The following is a 19,387-nucleotide window of genomic DNA, read 5'->3' as shown; positions in this document are numbered from 1 at the left end:
AAAAATATTTCTTTATATAATAAGATTGCAACATGGTCTTTTATGATTCTCTTAAAATATTTTTAAAGGTGAATTTGCTACACAGACATGCCTCCAAGGAAAGTTTGGAGAAGAAATAGGGAGTGATGAATTTGGAGGCTGCATTATGTTTCATGCTCCTTTACCTAATTCTAACCTGGTAACTGGAAGAATAGAATATGTGGAGGTAAGAAGCATTACTGTTAAATCACAGTGGCTTAACTAAAGCCATCTATACAATTAATATGTATTAAATTGTTCCTGTTTGACATATTCTACTTATGATCTGACAGGGAAGACAGATAAGGAAGGAAAGGTGAGAAGGCAGGAGGGAAGAAATGATAGCAAAATCCATAACCCATCCAGGGCACACCTAGACCTCATGGAGAGGTCTAGAGTCAATATCTCCATTTCATGATACTCTCCTCCTAAGATGTTGCACACATTCTAAGATATGAACTGAAGGAGGTTGCCAGGGTTAATTTGTATAGTAAATATTAGCAATGGTTATTTTTCTATTTTTAGATGGAGAATAAAAATAGATAATCTAATATTTTATTTTCTTATTTTATGAGTTTATATTAAACACACACACATTCACACATTTATACATTTAGTCATCCTCAGTATTAGATTATTAGATCATAAACTGTTGGAAAGAATACATAACAGAGTGGTTAATAAGAGCACCTATTCTAGAGTCATACCAACATGGCTTTGAATGGAGCTTTGTGACTGTAAACAAGATACACAAACTTTTTAAGAAACTTCAGTTTCTTCATCTTCAAAATGAAGTTAATGACCAGACTCAACTTTGTAGGATTGTGAGGAAGACTGCTATGAAAACACTTAATACAATATTTGGCACATGACCAACATTCAGAAGTTTTTCTAATTATTGTGTAATGACCAAAGTAAAGGAAGAAAAGGTCTCTTAAGAGGTTTCATTTTGTAAAACACAAAATTTCAGTAGTAGACAGAAGTAAAAAGCAAGAGTCAAAGATGGCTTTTGTTCATTCATTCATTCATTCATTTTTTTCACAAGCATGGTCTCTTACACATTGTATAAAACAAGTTGGATTGAGGATAAAATAACATTTGCAAATGATAAATGAATTGTATGGAAGATATTAATGTATTTGTAATTAATATATAATTTTGAAACAAGGAAAAAAGATCTGGGCAAACTGTGAGTCTATGTATATTAATAAATAACTGATTTCTGGGTTTGACAGATATTCCACGCTGGCCAGGCTTTCCGGTTGGGGCGATATCCAATACATTGGCACTTACTCGGAGATTTACAGTTTAAATCTTATGTAAGAGGCTGTGCAATTCACCAGACCTATAATAGAGCTGTTACTATCCATAATACGCATCACCTTCTGGTTGAGAGGAATATTATATATGATATCAAGGGAGGAGCATTTTTTATAGAAGATGGCATTGAACATGGCAACATTCTGCAATATAACTTGGCAGTATTTGTTCAGCAAAGTACTAGTCTTCTGAATGATGATGTCACCCCAGCTGCATTTTGGGTAACCAACCCGAACAACACCATACGGCACAATGCAGCTGCTGGTGGTACTCACTTTGGCTTTTGGTACCGCATGAATGACCACCCCGATGGACCATCTTATGATCAGAATATTTGCCAAAAAAGAGTTCCTCTTGGAGAATTCTTTAATAATACTGTTCATTCTCAAGGTTGGTTTGGAATGTGGATCTTTGAAGAATATTTCCCCATGCACACGGGATCTTGTACTTCCACAGTGCCAGTGCCTGCGATCTTTAATTCACTTACTACTTGGAATTGTCAAAAAGGAGCTGAATGGGTCAATGGAGGTGCCCTGCAGTTTCATAACTTTGTGATGGTAAACAATTATGAGGCTGGAATTGAGACCAAGAGGATCCTGGCTCCTTACATTGGAGGGTGGGGTGAAACCAATGGAGCAGTGATTAAAAATGCCAAAATTGTTGGTCATCTTGATGAACTTGGAATGGGTTCTGCATTTTGCACATCAAAAGGCTTGGTGCTCCCATTTAGTGAAGGCTTGACTGTATCTTCAGTACATTTTATGAATTTTGACCGTCCCAATTGTGTGGCTTTGGGAGTGACATCCATCACTGGAGTTTGTAATGACAGATGTGGAGGATGGAGTGCAAAATTTGTTGACATCCAGTATTTTTACACACCTAATAAGGCTGGCTTTCGATGGGAACATGAAGCAGTACTGATTGATGTTGATGGTTCACTTACAGGTAATGCTATTTTTCAACTTGTGATTAGAATACATTGAAAATATGTTTGTGTTAATATAGAAGTGATTTGTTAGAGCAAATTCATCAGCATTACAGACCTTGCCCAGCATCAAATTTTACTAATGATTTAATAGATAGAGGTCAATATCTGGCACAGATGAGACATTCTTTTCTGAAACAGCCCCAAACTGTCAGAACCAGCCTCCAAATGTGTCTTTTTTTCTATCACATTTGCACTTTGATTTTAAATTAATGGTGAATTTTGAGCAATGTACATGGGGACACTGATCACAAAAGGAAGACATTTCAGTTTTAGAACACTTCCATTTTACACTCAATTGCAGAGATAAGGAACTACTTTCATGACTACCCAAATTCTATAGCCAGTCATGCCTCAAAAACATAACTTCCAGGTTTATTTGCATAAGCCATGTAGACAGAATGTATATACCCTTGCTAGAATACTTTAAAAAATAGGAGTGACAAGCCTGCTATTAACTTTTTTTTCTCAATTTAAATTCTAAATTTGGTTTTGTTCAAAATATATATGTTAATATGGTCTTCCTGTCTCTTTTGGTGCCAATACCATGCTGCTTTTGTTACTATTGCTCTGTAGTGTAGTTTAAGGTCTGGTATTGTGATACCTCCTGCTTCACTTTTTCTGCTCAGGATTGCTTTGGCTATTTGAGGTCTCTTATTCTTCCAGATGGAGTTCATGATTGCTTTCTCTATTTCTATGAGGTATGTCATTGGGATTTTAATTGGAATTGCTTTGAATCTGTATAGCACTTTTGGTAGAATGGTCATTTTGACAATATTTTAATTCTGCCTATCCAAGAACATGGGAGATCTTTCCATCTTTTAAGGTTTTCTTGAATTTCTTTCTTTAGTGTTCTGTAGTTTTAATTGTAAAAGAGGTCTTTCACCTCTTTTGTTAGATTGATTCCCAAGTATTTTATTTTTTTCTGAAAGAGAAATTAGGAAAACCACTCCATTCACAATAGCCTCAAAAAAATAAAATACTTGGGAATCATTTCAGTATTTAGATGGACTGAGAATTCAACTACAATGGCTAACTTCTATCTCCTAATTGTGGCTTTTAAGAGGGAGAACATTTGAATGCTTCTGACATATCAATCTTTGTGTAACCTTTATTGATTTACTTAATTCAGCTTAATATTTAATGTTAGTTGGCAGTTTATGAGTTAAGAGTACAGAATCTACAGTCAAACTGCCTGAATTCGAATTCGTGTGTCTTAACCAAGTCATTTGTCCCACTCCCCATCTTTTATCATGATTTTCACATATACTTCAGATCCTGTGTTTCAAATACATTCACAATAAGGCCCCCTGCAGAGCCTCTGTATGAGGTCTCCTTGCCTCATGCAAGCAGAACAATTTTACCAAGACTTTTAGATTTTATTCATAACATTATAGATCACAGTACCTGTACATCACATACCAGTTTTCTAATGTGAACTCGAAATGCTGCTTCTGTTTCTTTCCCAGGACACAGAGGGTACACAGTCATTCCACATAGCTCATTGCTAGACCCTTCACATTGCATTCAGGAAGACCAATGGAGCATCGGATTCCCTGGATCTGTTTGTGATGCTTCAGTCAGCTTCCACCGTTTAGCATTCAACAAACCTTCCCCGGTATCTCTACTTGAAAAGGATGTGGTTCTTTCAGATTCTTTTGGTATGTGGATTATAATAATTTAAACCACTGGTTTAAGTATGTTTTCCTAAACATTTGTCATTGTCTTCTTGAGTTGTTACTTGATGTTTTGAACATTGAAAAAATCATAATATTTATATCAGAGTCTAGGCAGGAAACAAACAACACCCTCAGTGAGTATTTGAGAAGCCTTGAATAAATGCTATGGGCAAGCAAATGTTCTGTTGTTTAAGAAACCTCCAGGAAATATTATGACAGCATAGAAATTGGCATAGCCCTTGGAGCAACACTTTTAAAGTATACCAGTATTCCCATCACTGAAGACGAATATTTTTTATGTTGATGACTAAGATGAAATAAAGGAGCATTTGCTAGGTGAATAGTTGCATTCCAGTTGCCAAGTATTGCCAATTTTCTGATTTATACTAGTACAGACACTACATGTAGAACAACGAACATGCTTGGCATCATTACCAACTAGGTTATAGTAATGTGCCATCATTATCCCTCATCAATGTGGTATATTTGCTAGTCAGAAAGAAAGCCAATGGGGATGAGGTGGGAATCTTGATTCTCATCTCTGTCAAGTCTTTGATTATTGCGCTAATCTCTGCACTTTCCCCTCAGGATTTGAAATTGCTTTAGTTTTTTATTGTGTTTGTCAGCTTTCTATTACTATCACAGTTTTTGAAAGTTTCAGTTCATGGTCAGTTGGCCTCATTACTTTTGGACCAGTGGTGAAGGAGCATATCATTGTAGGAAGTGCGTAGTGGAGCAAACTGCTCACCTCATGGCCAGAATGCAAGGGAGAGAAAGAAGAGCCTGGAGTTACATGACAACCACAGAGCAGAAAGTCTACTTTGCAGGGCGAGGAGTAGATATTTACTGAACATTTATCCTAACTATTTTAGTTCTTATTTTTTTCAGGGATTTGGATATTGCAAATTTTAGTGCCTCTGCTTAAGACCCTTGTAAAACTAATACCAATTCATAAGCCTAACAATTTCGTTTTCTCTTGATTATGGATTTTTTTCTGTATTCTTAAAAGAAAATGAATTACGGTTTATTTTGTAATCTTCTTCCTCCTATATTGTTAAGGTAAAAGTTGTTAATTTTACATAAAATCTAATGAAAAGCAGAAAGAGAGAGGGAAGGGAAGAAAGAGGGAAAAAAGGGAGCAGTTAATGAAAGACCTTCACTTTATAGTGTAAAGTATAGTAGTTCAAGTTCCAGTTTTGTTAGTCACAAAATGTAGATGGCATACTCACTGTTAAATAAGACTTTTAAAAGTGATACTTTTCTCATTATTCCTTAAGATCTCTAAATCAAAACCTCATTGAAGCCAAATAGAAGTATTTGTTACTAAAAAATTAGTCTTTGTTATACAAGTTTTAATGAATTCAACATACATAGGAGACAAATAATCAGTGTATATTTGCATATACTGTAAATCCTGGGTTCTGAAGAATTAAGCTGTTAATAGAAATGAAATTATGTCTAGGTCAATGAGATTTAAAGAATTATATTAATACTTTTAAGTAGTTTTGTCCTAGTATTAGTAATTGTCATCGTGGTTTAATTGTATCTTTCCTAAGGAATAAAAGTCTTGATTTTTGTTTCAAAATACCAAGTGAGAAGAGACTTCCATAAACTAAACCAATATTTTGTATTTTCACTTGTTCTTAAAAGGAGAAATTTCATAAAGGTAGCAACCACTGTCATTTGCTTGTTTTGCATTCTTTCTTCCTCAGGAACAAGTATCATTCCCTTTCAGAAGAAGCGACTGACTCACACATCTGGATGGATGGCTCTGATTCCAAATGCAAATCACATCAACTGGTATTTTAAAGGTGTGGATCATGTAACCAACATATCATACACATCAACGTTCTATGGATTTAAGGTAAACAAGGACTATAAAATGAATCCTCTGATCATTGTAACTGCATATCACTCAAATGAAGCATGTGTACTCCTCCCTACAACCATTGTCAGGTCCAGAATACCCTTGCCTCACAAACCAAATTATTAAAGTCCTACACACCCTCCTGACCCAATATAAATCTAAGAAGTAAGCCAAAAAAAGCCTTACTTGAGAAGAGGACGTAAGCCGTCTTCCTGCCATGTTCCCATGATGCTGTGCTCGTTGTTATTACCATGCTAACAGATTACATTTACTGTGTGTTTGTGATGCCTCGGGTTCCAACTAAGGGATTTTTGTTTGTATCATGAATTAATCAAACAACAGAAAATTATTTTTAAAGAAACAATACTTACATGCTCACCACCTAGTTCTGTTTGATCTTTTTAAAAATTATTTTTAATATATATATTTTTAGCTGTTGATGGACCTATATTTTATTCATTTATTTATATGTGGTGCTGAGAATCAAACCCAGTGCCTCACACATGCTAGGCAAGCGCTCCACCACTGAGCCACAACCACAGCCCCTCTATTTGATCTTGACATTCTGTGAATATTTCCTTTCTATTTTTGAAAAGAAATAAAACTTCAGAGGTGAAGTAGAAGCCCTGTATGTTTTGTCCTGATATCATTCCCCACTGTCCACCTCTAAATTGGTTTTCCTTCCACACATGTTCTTCTACTTGTACAACATATTTGTGCAGCCTGAAAATCCTATCTAGTATTTTTTGAAGGTTTTCAAACATTATAGAAATGAAATATTCTCTAAATACATACATACATATATTGTGTTAGCTTTGCATCACTGTGACCAGAATCCCCAACAAGGATCACTTAGAGGAGGAAAAGTTTATTTTGGCTCATGGTTTCTGAGGTTCAGGTGATGGTCACCAAGTCCGTTGCTCCGGGCCCAATGTGGGGCAGAACATCACTGTGGCAGGGCAGTGGTGGAGGAAAGCTGCTCAGTTCATGACATCCAGGAAGCAGAGAGAGAGAAAGAGGCCACAGGGAAGACGAACCTTGCCAGGGAATACTCCCAGTGACCCACCTTTCACAGCCACACTCCATAGTTACCACCCAGTTATTCCTTTCAAACTGTGACAGGCTAAGTTAACAGCTCTAATCATTTCACTTCTGAACATTCCCTTAACATGGGAGCTTTTGGGGAGACACCAAATATACAAACCATAACATACATATATACTTACTTATGTGTAAGTGTGTGTGTGTGCGTAGAGAGAGAGACAAAAGATAGAGGTAGATCTTTTTATTGCCTTAGTGACAGAGCTAGCATTATAGCCAAAGGTGTATAAATGTTAATAAACAAAACTGCAAAATAAAAGATAAACTGAAACTAAAACTTTTGTCATAACATAATACAGAGGCTAGTTATGTCATTAAAATTAGTGTATATTATACAGAGTACTATCATCTAAAATGAGGCATTTTTCTACACACTGTCATAGGAAGAAGACTATGTAATTATATCACATAACTTCACTCAGAATCCTGATATGTTTAATGTTATTGATATGAGGAATGGTTCTTCAAATCCACTGAACTGGAATACTAGTAAGAATGGAGACTGGCATCTTGAAGCAAATACTAGTACTCTATACTACTTGGGTATGTATTCATTATGCAGAAGTGATTATTTTATCTAATTATTTGTCTAAAGGATGAGAAAGTTGCTTAAAGATAAATGTGCTATACAGTACTCTGTATTAGCAGGACTTGATAAATATCTGTTGAATGAAAGGACTAGAGACTTAATTTATGCTGGAGAAGGCTTTGAGTTTAAGAACTTGCATTTTATTTTTGGAGATAACACCAACTTACTTACAGGAAATGAGTACAAAGGACTCTGGCATATATTTTATTTCCATTTTTATTATTTAATAATTTTATAACATAAGAGGTTTATGAATAAATTTAAATTAAATTCTAAACCATTTTTTCAAGATATTTCAGCTTTGTATTTTTTTAATAAGATATACATTCTGTTAGGATTTCTCTATACCTATTCCATACATTTAAATTATACCAAAAAAGAGGGATGGGAGGGGTGGGGGGAGGAAAAAATAACAGAATGAATCAAACACCATTACCCTATGTAAATGTATGAATACACAAATGGTGTGCCTCTACTTCATGTACAACCAGAGAAACAAGTTGTACCCCATTTGTTTACAATAAAAATAAATAAATAAATAAATAAATAAATAAATAAATAAATTATACCAAATTCGGTTTTAAAGAATATTTCCAAAAATGCTATGATTTTGTTTCCTTTCAAGTACTTTGATCAACATGCTAATTTAAACCATTTTTACTTTACTTTCAGTGTCAGGAAGAAGTGACCTTCATCCGAGTCAACCCATTTCTGGGACCCTGGATCCTGATGTGAAAGATGTAACAATTAATTTCCAAGCCTACTGTTGTATTCTCCAGGACTGCTTTCCTGTACATCCCCCCTCAAGAACCCCAATTCCCAGGAAACGACCAGCCACTTATGAGTATGTAGACCTTTTGTAGTAAATAACTCGTACTACCTCTTGAAGTAATCTTTTTTCATATGTTATCCCTGATTGAAATGATAATGCTTTTCTTCTGTGCAGTGCCTTATAATTCAGAGTACATCCACACTTATTGCTTAGTTTGGCCTTATAACCACACCCATGAGAAAATTAAATAATCTCAAAACAATACCTGTAAAACTTAATTGGCAATCTCACTGTTGCAGAATGTTAGATTTGGATTATTAAACTGACCCAGCTTCCTTTTTATATAGGTGAAAAAGTTGAAGCCCAGTGACCTTAAATAAAATACTTGAGATCATAGAACTTATATTTGGCACATGTAGTCCAGCACTGAAAACTAAATCTCTTCATTAATCCAGTGTTTTCTTTGTGGGTGATGCTCTCTTAGAATAACTATCATGTTCAAATCTCATAAGACAACTTATTTAATTTTATTTCAAATATTTTATCTCAGTTTTTATTATTTGGAATAAAATAATTTTTGTTTCTGTCTCTGTAACTCATATGGCTTTTTACCTTTATTTCTCAAATGAAACATTATTTACTACCTTGTATTACTAATTAACATACATTATGGTTTGGATGTAAGGGGTTCCCCAAAACCCCAGTTAATTCAGGAATATTCAGAGGTGAAATGATTTGATTATGAGAGCTATAGCCTAATTGGTCCATCCTAGTTTGAATGGACTAGGTAGCAACTGTAGGCAGGTAGGGTGTGGCTAGAAGAGGTGGGTCACTGGGGGCATACCCTAGAAGAATTTATCTTCCCTGTGGCCCCTTCCCCCTCCATCCTTCATTATCTTCTTCCTAACCCCACTATAAGCTGAGCAGTTCTCCTCTGATGGACCCTTACCCATGATGTTCTCTGCCTTACCTTGGGCCCCAAGTTAAGGAGTCAGCCAACCATCGACTGAGAACTTGAAATCATGAGCCTGAAATAAATTTCTCCTCCTCTGGGTTGTTCTTGTCAGGTGTTTGGATCATAGTGACAAAAAAAAAAAAAATTAAAAAATAAAAATTAAAAAAAAAAAAACCTGACTAAAACACCATACATGATGTTACCTTTCATTTCAATATTGAACTTTAAAGGCCTTTAAAGGCATGATCTTTGTTTGATGTATATTTGCATCCCTCATGAACAACTAATAATGATAAAAATGATGATGGTGATGATTAAAAAACCAATGGGCATTTAAGAACCCACTGTAGTGCATCAAGTTCAACTCAAAGATATTTATTAGGTAAATTTCATTTCAAAATGTGTGGATACTGCAATGGTTATTGTACAAAAGAATAATGATTAATTTGCTTATGTATTCACTCAAACACTAAAATACTACTTACTAAGTACCCATTATGTGCCAAGCACTGGGGATGTGATCCCTGACTTCATTACACTAGCATTCTAAACAAAGAGACCACAAAACAAGCAAACAAGTAAACAGAAAATAAAGGACATAAGTGTGAGCTATGATCGGTATTGTGAAGGAAATGGACATTGGACTGGGGCTGCCTTTGGGTGATAGAAACCCAAAGCTGCCGTCCAAAGGATAAGGGAGAGCTCACTGTGAAAAGGTAGGAGATGAATGTTTGAGGCCAAGGGATCAGCTTGTGCAGAGTCCCTGATGTGAGAAAGAGAGTGGCATCAAAGATCTGAGAGAAATTTTTCACAGCTGGATCTGAGCAAGGGAGAATATTCTGGAAATAGTGATGTAAAGAGGCGTCAGTCAGGCCATTTGGATCAGTAGGTAGAAATAAAGGAGACATATAATGATATAAAACTGAGAAGTTAACATACTCCAAATTACACTTTAAAAAGACTCCTTTTGCTGCTCTGTGGAGTGTGTATTATGTGGACAATGGAGAAAGCAGGAAGGTGTTAAAAAGACCCTAGAGAGCTCTGTAAGAGACATGGGTTATCAAGGTTATTGACCATAATGCCCTTATACAGTCTAAGGAAGGTAGATATAATCATTACATAATTAACACTTTTTTGATTAATACATATTATGACTAGCCTAACAGATTCAGATTGGTTTGGACCCGAATAGAATACAGATATATAATGATAGGCTGCATGCATATGTCATAGTATAGTCTCTTCTCTTCATGGCATGAGATTTCCTCACTGGAAACAGCTGTAATGAAATTGATTAATGTCATTATTCAGATAGCTATCAGCAAAACAAACTGAAGTTTAATCCAGAACTGGTACCTTGGGATTAGAACATTAAGCTCTAGCTATACAACACAATCCCTAGTTGAAGAGGGATTCGGTCCTAGTGATCATGACAGTGGGACCATAACAATAGGAAATAAGACTGTGTGACATGCGTGGTGATAGTAACAGTGTTGGTGGGAATAGAAAGAGAGGGTTATTATTAATCTTGAGAAAACACAGAAAAAGCAAATCACTGAATATGTGCGAAGCCACTCAGATTGCTTATATAGGAGCAACCCCTTAAAAAAACCTTCACTAAAATTGTTTCAGGGAAAATAATGTATTACTGAGAGTCTAAATAACTCTAAATGCTAACCTCTTTTTAAAATCCCCTAATATAATTTTTATGAGGAGATAATTATCAACCAATTTCTTTCTTTTTTTTTTTTTTTTTTTTTTTTTTGCGGTACTGGGGATTGAACTCAGGGCCTTGTACTTGCAAGGCAAGCACCCTACCAGCTCAGCTATCTCTCCAGCCCTCAACCAATTTCTTAGTAAGGCAATTTAGCAATGCAACTCTATAATAAAAGCATTCATTTTAACCAAACTGCATGTTGATACTTTTGTAGAATTTCAGAATTAGCATCACGAAATTTTTAATTTTTTTACTGGATCAGTAGAACAATTTCTGCACAATTGTGAATATTTTCCAAAAGGAAAATGTCAACTTTATAATTATGTCCTTAACAACAATTTGCATTAAAAGGTACTTTCCAGAAGTCATAGGGATTAAAATCATAAGGCTGTCTATCCTCCACTGCTTTCCCCATGAAACTGTACCATAGGTCATGGGTCAAGAGTCTTTAAATGGACCAAGTATGCATTTCTTTTTAGTTTTCTGCCATATGAAAAAAAAAAAAAAAAACTTTAAATTTTTTTTTTTTTTTTTTTTTTTTTTTTTTAGCACCAGGGATTGAATCCAGGGGCATGTAAATACTGAGCTACATCTGCAGCCATTTTTATTTTTTATTTTGAGACAGGGCCTTGCTAAGTTTTGACTCTGGCTTTGAACTTGCAATCCTCCAACCTTCACCCTCCCAAGCCACTGGAATTACAGGTGTATACAATTTGCCATATGAAATCTTATAGGGAAATTGAAATTTTATATTACAGACAAAATGAGAGTATATCACAACATGGATTTAGTGGGAGAAAAAGTCATTCAAACTGTGGATAAAAAGAAAATTATCTTCAATGGAAAATATATAAATATTTTGTATATACTGAGTATTTTATTAATTGTCCATATTAGCTTATCTATTTAGCAAAATTCTAAACTAACATTCTGTCATCTTCAAAATACCTAATATAGTGCTGTACCCTAAGGAGATGGTCGTTAAATATATAAAGATAGTAATTCTTGGAAATAATTCTCTTCTTTTTTCAGTTTATGGTCAAATGATTCTTTTTGGCAGTCATCTCAAGAAAATAATTATACCATACCCTATCCGGGAGCAAATGTGGTTATTCCTGAAGGTAAATACACAAATATAAATAGATAAATTCTTCTCTTTGTGTAACTTTCATGCTAAAACAGGACAGATGCCTCAATATTTAGGTTTCTATCTTTATGCAGTGTGCCTGGGGGTAAGAGCAGATGTGAAGGGATGAATTCCGTTCATATGTCCCAGATACGAAATGTAATCTTCTGAGTTTTAGGTGGATTTGAACCAAACTATTGTCTATACCATAAGCCAAGTGTGGTGGTCTATGCCTATAGTCCCAACTACTCCAGAGTAGTTGATGAAGGAGGATCAACTTGAGTCCAGGAGTTTGGGACCAGCCTGAGCAACATAGTGAGACCCTATCTCAAAAACAAAAAAAAACAAAGGCAAAAGTGAAAAACTCTCAATAACACATTTTCTGGGAAAACAGGAATTAGTCATTTTGTGGAAATGTTGATCATAAACTTCAAAACCAAGACTTACTGAAACCCGTCTGTTTTATCATCAGATACAGTCTATGGATTATATTATATTTCTTAAACTATTATTTTATAGGAACATGGATTGTAGCTGACACAGATATACCACCAATGGAAAGGCTCATTATTTGGGGAGTTCTGGAACTGGAAGATAAATCCAATATGGGACCTGCAGGGCCTTCATACAGAAGAGTTGTTTTGAATGCTACCTACATATCAGTGCAGGTAAAAATGAGGTCTCATAATTTATATTCTTCTTAATCAAATTCTGAGATGTAGACTTACTGAAATAATAATAAGAAAATATATTCAAAGGGTGTAAATAACAAACAGCTGCTCTAGTCCATGAAATGCAAGCTTCACATAAGTCAATATATTTCTGCTCTCCTTTAAATTGTGGACTTAACATCCTGTAAAGAGTAATTATCAAAAAAAAATTTGTGTGTGTGTGTTTTATGTATCTTTTAAAAAAATTTTTATAGACTCCATTTTGATTCATTGTACACAAATGGGGTACAATTTTTCATTTCTATGGTTGTACATGATGTAGATTCATACCATTTGTGTGATCATACATGTACATAGGGTAATGATGTCTGTCTCATTCCACCATCTTTCATACCCCCGCCCCTTCCTCCCTCTCATTTCCCTCTACGTAATCTAAGACTTGCCCAGTGTCAATTCTACTTAAGATATTTGTACTGTTATTAGGTAAAGCTAAACTATAAACTTGCTTCAAAAAACAATGGATCCCTAGGAGTTCTGGAAACAAAAGATTTAAGCCATTTTTTTAAAGAGGAAAAGAAACAATATTTCTTAAAACAAATGGAAATAGGTGGAATTATGAAGGCAAGAGCAGACTAATAAAAATGTCTTAATTGTTTGGAACCATCATGCCATTTCTTCATAAACCTCATATGGTCTTGAACATTTAACAACATTACAGTTTAACTGTTCTGACATCATTTATTATTGTTCATAAAAAAGAATGGTCTAACCAAAAAGCTATTAATCACCATTAAAAAAAAAGTGCTTTATAACTATTATGGTTTAGGTATGAGTTGTCTCCCTAAAGAGCCTTATTAAGCAGGAATGTTCAGAGGTGAAATGATTGGAGTTTAAGGGCTATAACCTAATCAGTTTGCCCTAATTTGAATGGGCTAGGTAGTAACTATAGGCAGTAGAATGTGACTGGAGGAGGTGGGACACTGGAGCATGCCCTGGAAGGGTACATCTTCCCTGTAGTCCCTTCCTCTCTCTCTGTTTCCTGGTCACCATGAGGTGAATTGCTTTCCCCTCCCCAGTCCTTCGGCCATGGTGTGCTGCCTCACCTTGGGCCCAGAGCAATGAACTTGGCCATCTGTGAACTCAGATCTCTGAAATTGTGAGCCCCATATAAACTTTTCTCCTCTAGAGTGGTCACAGTGATGCAAAGCTATTCTTTGATGCTTTAAAGGGCATAATATTTGGGGTAGACTTTGTTAGGTAAACTTGGGTAAGTTATTTGACCTCCTGCATTCATTTTTTTCACATATGAAGCAAGACTAAAAATACCAATTCATGGGTTTAGGGTAGAGGTTAAACTATGTAATTAAAATATGTGAAGCCTTACAGAGTATGCCTGACATAGAATCTACAAGCATTTGATAATAGCTATTATTATTAATAATGTTAGTTCATGAATCACATAGCTTAGATGTAAATCTGAGGAGTATGTTTTGTATATGGCATATTACATCCACATATAGTGTGGTTTGTTCAAACTCCAGTAGTTTTAGGTCCAATTCTGACAGTAAGTAGATATTGAATTTGACCTTGGAAAAATCCTTTAACCTGACTATCCCAAAGGAAATGGGTTAAAGTCACTTCCATTACAATACTTTTGTAACAAAATGCTTTACTTTTTACTAGGGGATGCTGCCAGTGATCTTTTTTATGGATGAGAGCCTGTTTCTGCTCAATTTTTAAACTATTAACAATTTTTTTGCTCCACTACAGGGAGGTAGATTAATTGGTGGCTGGGAAGATAACCCTTTTAATGGAGAATTACAGATTGTTCTTCGAGGAAATCATTCTACCCCAGAATGGGCTCTTCCAGAAGGACCAAATCAAGGGGCAAAAGTCTTAGGTATGTGTCTCCAGATACCAAACATGTCATGTCAGTTTTGAGAGTCTACTTTAAAATAGCACTACTCAGTTCATGATAGTATGGTATCAAGAGCTTTTATGGAGATTTATTTATAATAAAGGGTCATAAAAGTAGTAGAAATATTAAATTAAATAATGTCCCAAAATTACAAAACTAAATTTAACAGATTTCTACATATGAATATTATTTCTCTGGTCTGGTCTTCTTTATAATCTTTCTTTTATATAAGCGATAATACTTTTCATAGTCTAGTGCATTCCCTTAAAAGACCACTTTCCTACACATTATTCTGTTTGTGGTATTAATAATCTGTGGTTCAGCTGACTGTGCTATCAATTACCCAGTCATGACTGCAGCTGAGCTTCGCTTTCCCAATTACATTGGTGTACTATGAGTATTCCTGTTAGAGCCTAGAAGAGTTGAATTGCTTACAACTAATAACTGCTTTTATTAATACTACTACATCACATATAGATGTCACATAAAAACAGGTATTACAATTGTTCCACTGTAAAACTTCTAAATAAGGGGGTTAGAAAATAGTCAAGATTGAATTGGTCAGGTCTCCACTGGCAAATGTCCTAAGGCAAATTTTATACACACACACACACACACACACATATATATATATATATATAAAATATATATATACATAATATATATATATATAAAACTATATATATAACTTTAGTTATATATATAACTAAATTAATATATTCAAACAACAATATTTTTAACATAAAAATTGAACAAGAATGTATCATTCCAATTCTATCCATCTTAAGGAAACTTGCATTAGTGAACAGTTTTTATGTGTCTTCCTAAGTTATTTTTATCTTCATTTATATATTATATATACTGATTTATGGTGGTAATAATGTTCCTTTTATTAAAACATGGCCAAACTAAACATATTATTATGCAGTTTTCTTTTTTGGCTAACATAGACACATTTCCAAAGTTATATTTATGGATAGAACTCTTCCTTTTTATAGAATATTACAATATTGACATTATTACAATTTATTTCATCCCCATTGATGTACACTTAATTCCAGTTTTCCAAAATTTCCAAATGTTGTGGTAAATATCCTTATCCTTGGGTATTAGATTTCATTCCTGTGGATGAGATTCCTAGAAGTAGGTCAAAGTGGATTTTCTTGCACAGTCCTGAGCAGATAACCACAATTCATTTCATTCATTTTCAAATGTTCAATTGCTTATTAAAATACACTAAAATATTATTAATGAGAAGTTTCATTTTATACTAGCACCTAACTCAGTTCTGTGTGGTGAATAAATAGTAATGCTTTTCTCCTTCAGGGGTGTTTGGTGAGCTGGATCTTCATGGACTTCCACATTCAATATATAAAACTAAACTGTCAGAAACTGCAGAGGCAGGTTCCAAAGTCCTTTCTCTGAAGGAAGCTGTGGATTGGCAGGTAGAAAAAATATTATGTAGTTCATTCTAAAATATTTCTTCTCTGTTCTCATGGGCATTTTTTTTTTTGTGATTAACTCAATGAGAAATATATAATTTATGATGAGTTTGCAAGGAATGACCTGATAGCAGGCATTTAAAAATCATGGTCTCAAAAATACTTCAGAATATGTGAATATAATATATAGATACAGATATGTTATAAAAGAAAAATATGAAAGTTTTTGTTTAAAAGATTTTTTTCATTACGAATTCTTGCAAAAGAGACAATGGAATTATTTTTAATATGCTTTTTTTTCTTGGTTATCGCTTCACTTCTAATTTGTGATTTTACATGGTAAGCATTTGGAAAAAAAGCAAATCAGAAACCCAGTGATACTCAATAAATGATTATGTTACGTGAGAGATTTTGGTAGAATGTAAATGGCAAAATCTCAATTTAGAATTCTTTTTTCTTTCATTTATTTATTTATTTATTTGGCGATGCTAAAGATTGAACCCAGCCCTTTTTTATTTTGAGATTTGACCTCTCTAAATTGCCCAGACTGGACTCAAGCTTGTGATCCTCCTGCCTCAGCCTCCCCAGTAGCTAGAAATATAGATGTGCACCATTGCACCTGGCTCAATTTAAAATCCTTAATATCAAACATAACATTTATTTTTAGAGACCTAAATGTACAGTTAGTTCTTTCTGATAATACTGATGACTATTCATATATCATTTAAATTAGAATTATTTAATAGTCTTACTAAGAAATTTAAACATGTTTTTAAAATTGTTCTTGAATTTGGCACACAAATTTTTCTAAGGAGGGAGAAGATATTGTGATAACAACCACAAGCTACGATCTCTACCAGACAGAAACTAGACGCATTGTTAAAATCCTGCATGGAAACAAAATTCTCATCCTCAATGATAGCCTTTCCTACACTCACCTTGGTAAGTGTTACTCTTGAACCAAATAGATATATAATTAAAATGTCTGGAAATGTTCACATTTTAGTGCTCTATTCTATAATTATAATGCTTTGATAAAACTTATCACAAACATTTTAGCAGAGCATTTCACCCAGATTGACTTTGGTACCCAAGGGATGATACTATTCATGTGTTGGCTACCAATAGTCCCTGTTATATGCATTCATTCATTCATGGATTGAGCAAATATTCTGCAAGGACCCACCTTGTCACAGTCTATGTGGCAAGGCTGTGACACTTTCTATTCTAAGCAGGCTTCTAGGAGATTATTATACACAATGGGATTTTAAAAAACTTGGTCCAAAACAAAGGTTGTCTTAATTTGTTCAATGGACACATTTTTCAACTTTAATTGCCTTCAGACAAGCTATAATAAAATGTCAAAAGCTGTAATTCTCAAGGAGAGAAAAAATAACTAAATATCATCTGATGACTTTTTTCTCTTGTAGGAGCAGGAGAAGGTTCCCAGCATCCGAACCTTTCCATTTTACAGGCTCCTTTCATTTGAATCTCAGGCAGCAAAAGCAGACAGGGAAGTACAGTTAGGGAAGTTCTCAGCAGTTTTTGTTTCCCATGGCAACTCCAGTGGTGAGGCACCAGGATAGACTGGGGGACTTTTGACTAGAATGAGAAAGAAACTTTGAAAAACTTTTCTAAGAGCTATTTTGATAGAGGCATGTATATCTATCATTCTGTATCACATATTTTTATTTACATAAAAGTAAAAGGTTTGGTTGAAGAATGCTTAATTATGAAGTTACTGCTAATTATAAAACAATTGGTCTAATTAACCATAAAGCAATTGGGTTTTGAAGTTTTATATTATAGATCCTTTCATTTAAAATATCAGACATTTCTTTCTCCTTGAAAGGAACCCGTTAATCTTAAAGTTTTGAATAACATTTCTAGAAATAGAAAGGGTAATTTAGATTGTTTTTCCAATTACTAAGACATAAATGTGAAGATTGGGTTTAATATTCTACCTCATATTTATAAAAAATTGTGGTTGATACACAACATGCTTCAGGAAACATGGAGCAAATCAAGGTACAGGTGTCAGGGGAAATATCTGTATGTTCCTAATTCTCTTCAGAGCCTTGGGTAAGTTTTTTTGTTTGTTTGTTTGTTTTACTTCTTTAATTCATTTTCTTTTGTATTAAATTATAATAAGTAATTCATTGCACAAAATTGTTTTAATGTATGATATGAAGTGACTGCACACTATTTTCACGTCTTATTAAGCAATAACTGTAAAATTGCTGATTAAAATAATCTTTTTGATGTAAACAGGAAAAAATTTTTGGTTGTTCTTCAGTTTATTAATAAAATAGTGTCTTAATTATAGTCTGCCATTTATTTATGTTTAAGAATATAAATTCAATCAATTCATACATGTATGTTGACTTTTGGCATATTAGAAAGTTAGCCTATGAACTGTAAAGAAACCACTAAAGGCAGATATAATCAGCACTTGACTGTCCTTCTGTTGCAGCTGAAAGATACCAAGTCCCTGAAACAGGTCAGAGCTATTCATTAGCAGCTGATGTTGGGATACTGAGTAGAAACATCAAAGTAGTTGGTGAAGATTACCCAGGTTGGGCCAAGGACTCTTTTGGTGCACGCATCCTGGTCAGCTCATTCACTGGAAATATGATGACATTTCAAGGTTGATATATATTCAGTTTATTTTTCTAAATGAAATATTACATGTTCTCTTCTATTTTTAGTTATTTCTTAAATAATTTTCACTTATTCATAGTATAACATGGAAAAATAAAGCTTTAAAAGTGATTATGTTGTTCAGACTTTACTCTCCAAATTAATTCCCTATTATTGACTATTTATATTATCTTCATGGACACTAGGAATATCTCATAATGACCTCAGATAACAGATAGGCCAACCTCTTTCCCAAATGGAGATCATTTTATAATAAAGACAACATACAGGGTCTCACTAAATTGTGAGACTGCCCTCAAGCTTGTGATCCCCCTGCCTTAGACTCCCAAAATGCTGGGATTATAGTTGTGTGCCACCATGCCCAGCTGATTCATTTCTTTTTCATAGAAATTTATAAAAGAAGTTGGGAAATTTATCCTATAGATTTTACAACAGTTTGGAATTTAGCAATTACATTCCTGGCATTTAAAGTTCCTGTCTCCTCTGTATTTCTTACACACAGGCTTCAGAACTAGAGACTTGATCAGACTCAGACTCAGTTTTTAGGCAATAGTTTTTCACTACTG

General features: G+C 34.3%; 1 protein-coding gene across 1 annotated transcript in view; it reads left to right on the top strand.

The window, feature by feature from the left end:
* The window catches only part of Pkhd1l1 (PKHD1 like 1), a 155,536-nt gene that overhangs the window by 97,183 nt on the left and 38,966 nt on the right, over positions 1 to 19,387 (top strand). Inside the window, exons 48-59 of the mRNA XM_047523703.1 lie at positions 69 to 205; positions 1,254 to 2,283; positions 3,793 to 3,984; positions 5,715 to 5,866; positions 7,354 to 7,513; positions 8,232 to 8,403; positions 12,036 to 12,124; positions 12,649 to 12,797; positions 14,571 to 14,700; positions 16,045 to 16,163; positions 16,973 to 17,102; positions 18,634 to 18,807. Coding sequence (XP_047379659.1) covers positions 69 to 205; positions 1,254 to 2,283; positions 3,793 to 3,984; positions 5,715 to 5,866; positions 7,354 to 7,513; positions 8,232 to 8,403; positions 12,036 to 12,124; positions 12,649 to 12,797; positions 14,571 to 14,700; positions 16,045 to 16,163; positions 16,973 to 17,102; positions 18,634 to 18,807 — 2,634 coding nt within the window. The remainder of the gene's footprint in view (positions 1 to 68; positions 206 to 1,253; positions 2,284 to 3,792; positions 3,985 to 5,714; positions 5,867 to 7,353; positions 7,514 to 8,231; positions 8,404 to 12,035; positions 12,125 to 12,648; positions 12,798 to 14,570; positions 14,701 to 16,044; positions 16,164 to 16,972; positions 17,103 to 18,633; positions 18,808 to 19,387) is intronic.

This window comes from Sciurus carolinensis, chromosome 1, assembly GCF_902686445.1.
Source record: "Sciurus carolinensis chromosome 1, mSciCar1.2, whole genome shotgun sequence".
Lineage (NCBI taxonomy): Eukaryota > Metazoa > Chordata > Mammalia > Rodentia > Sciuridae > Sciurus > Sciurus carolinensis.
Note: the sequence above shows the minus strand (reverse complement) of the source record. Positions and strands in the feature narration are given on the sequence as shown.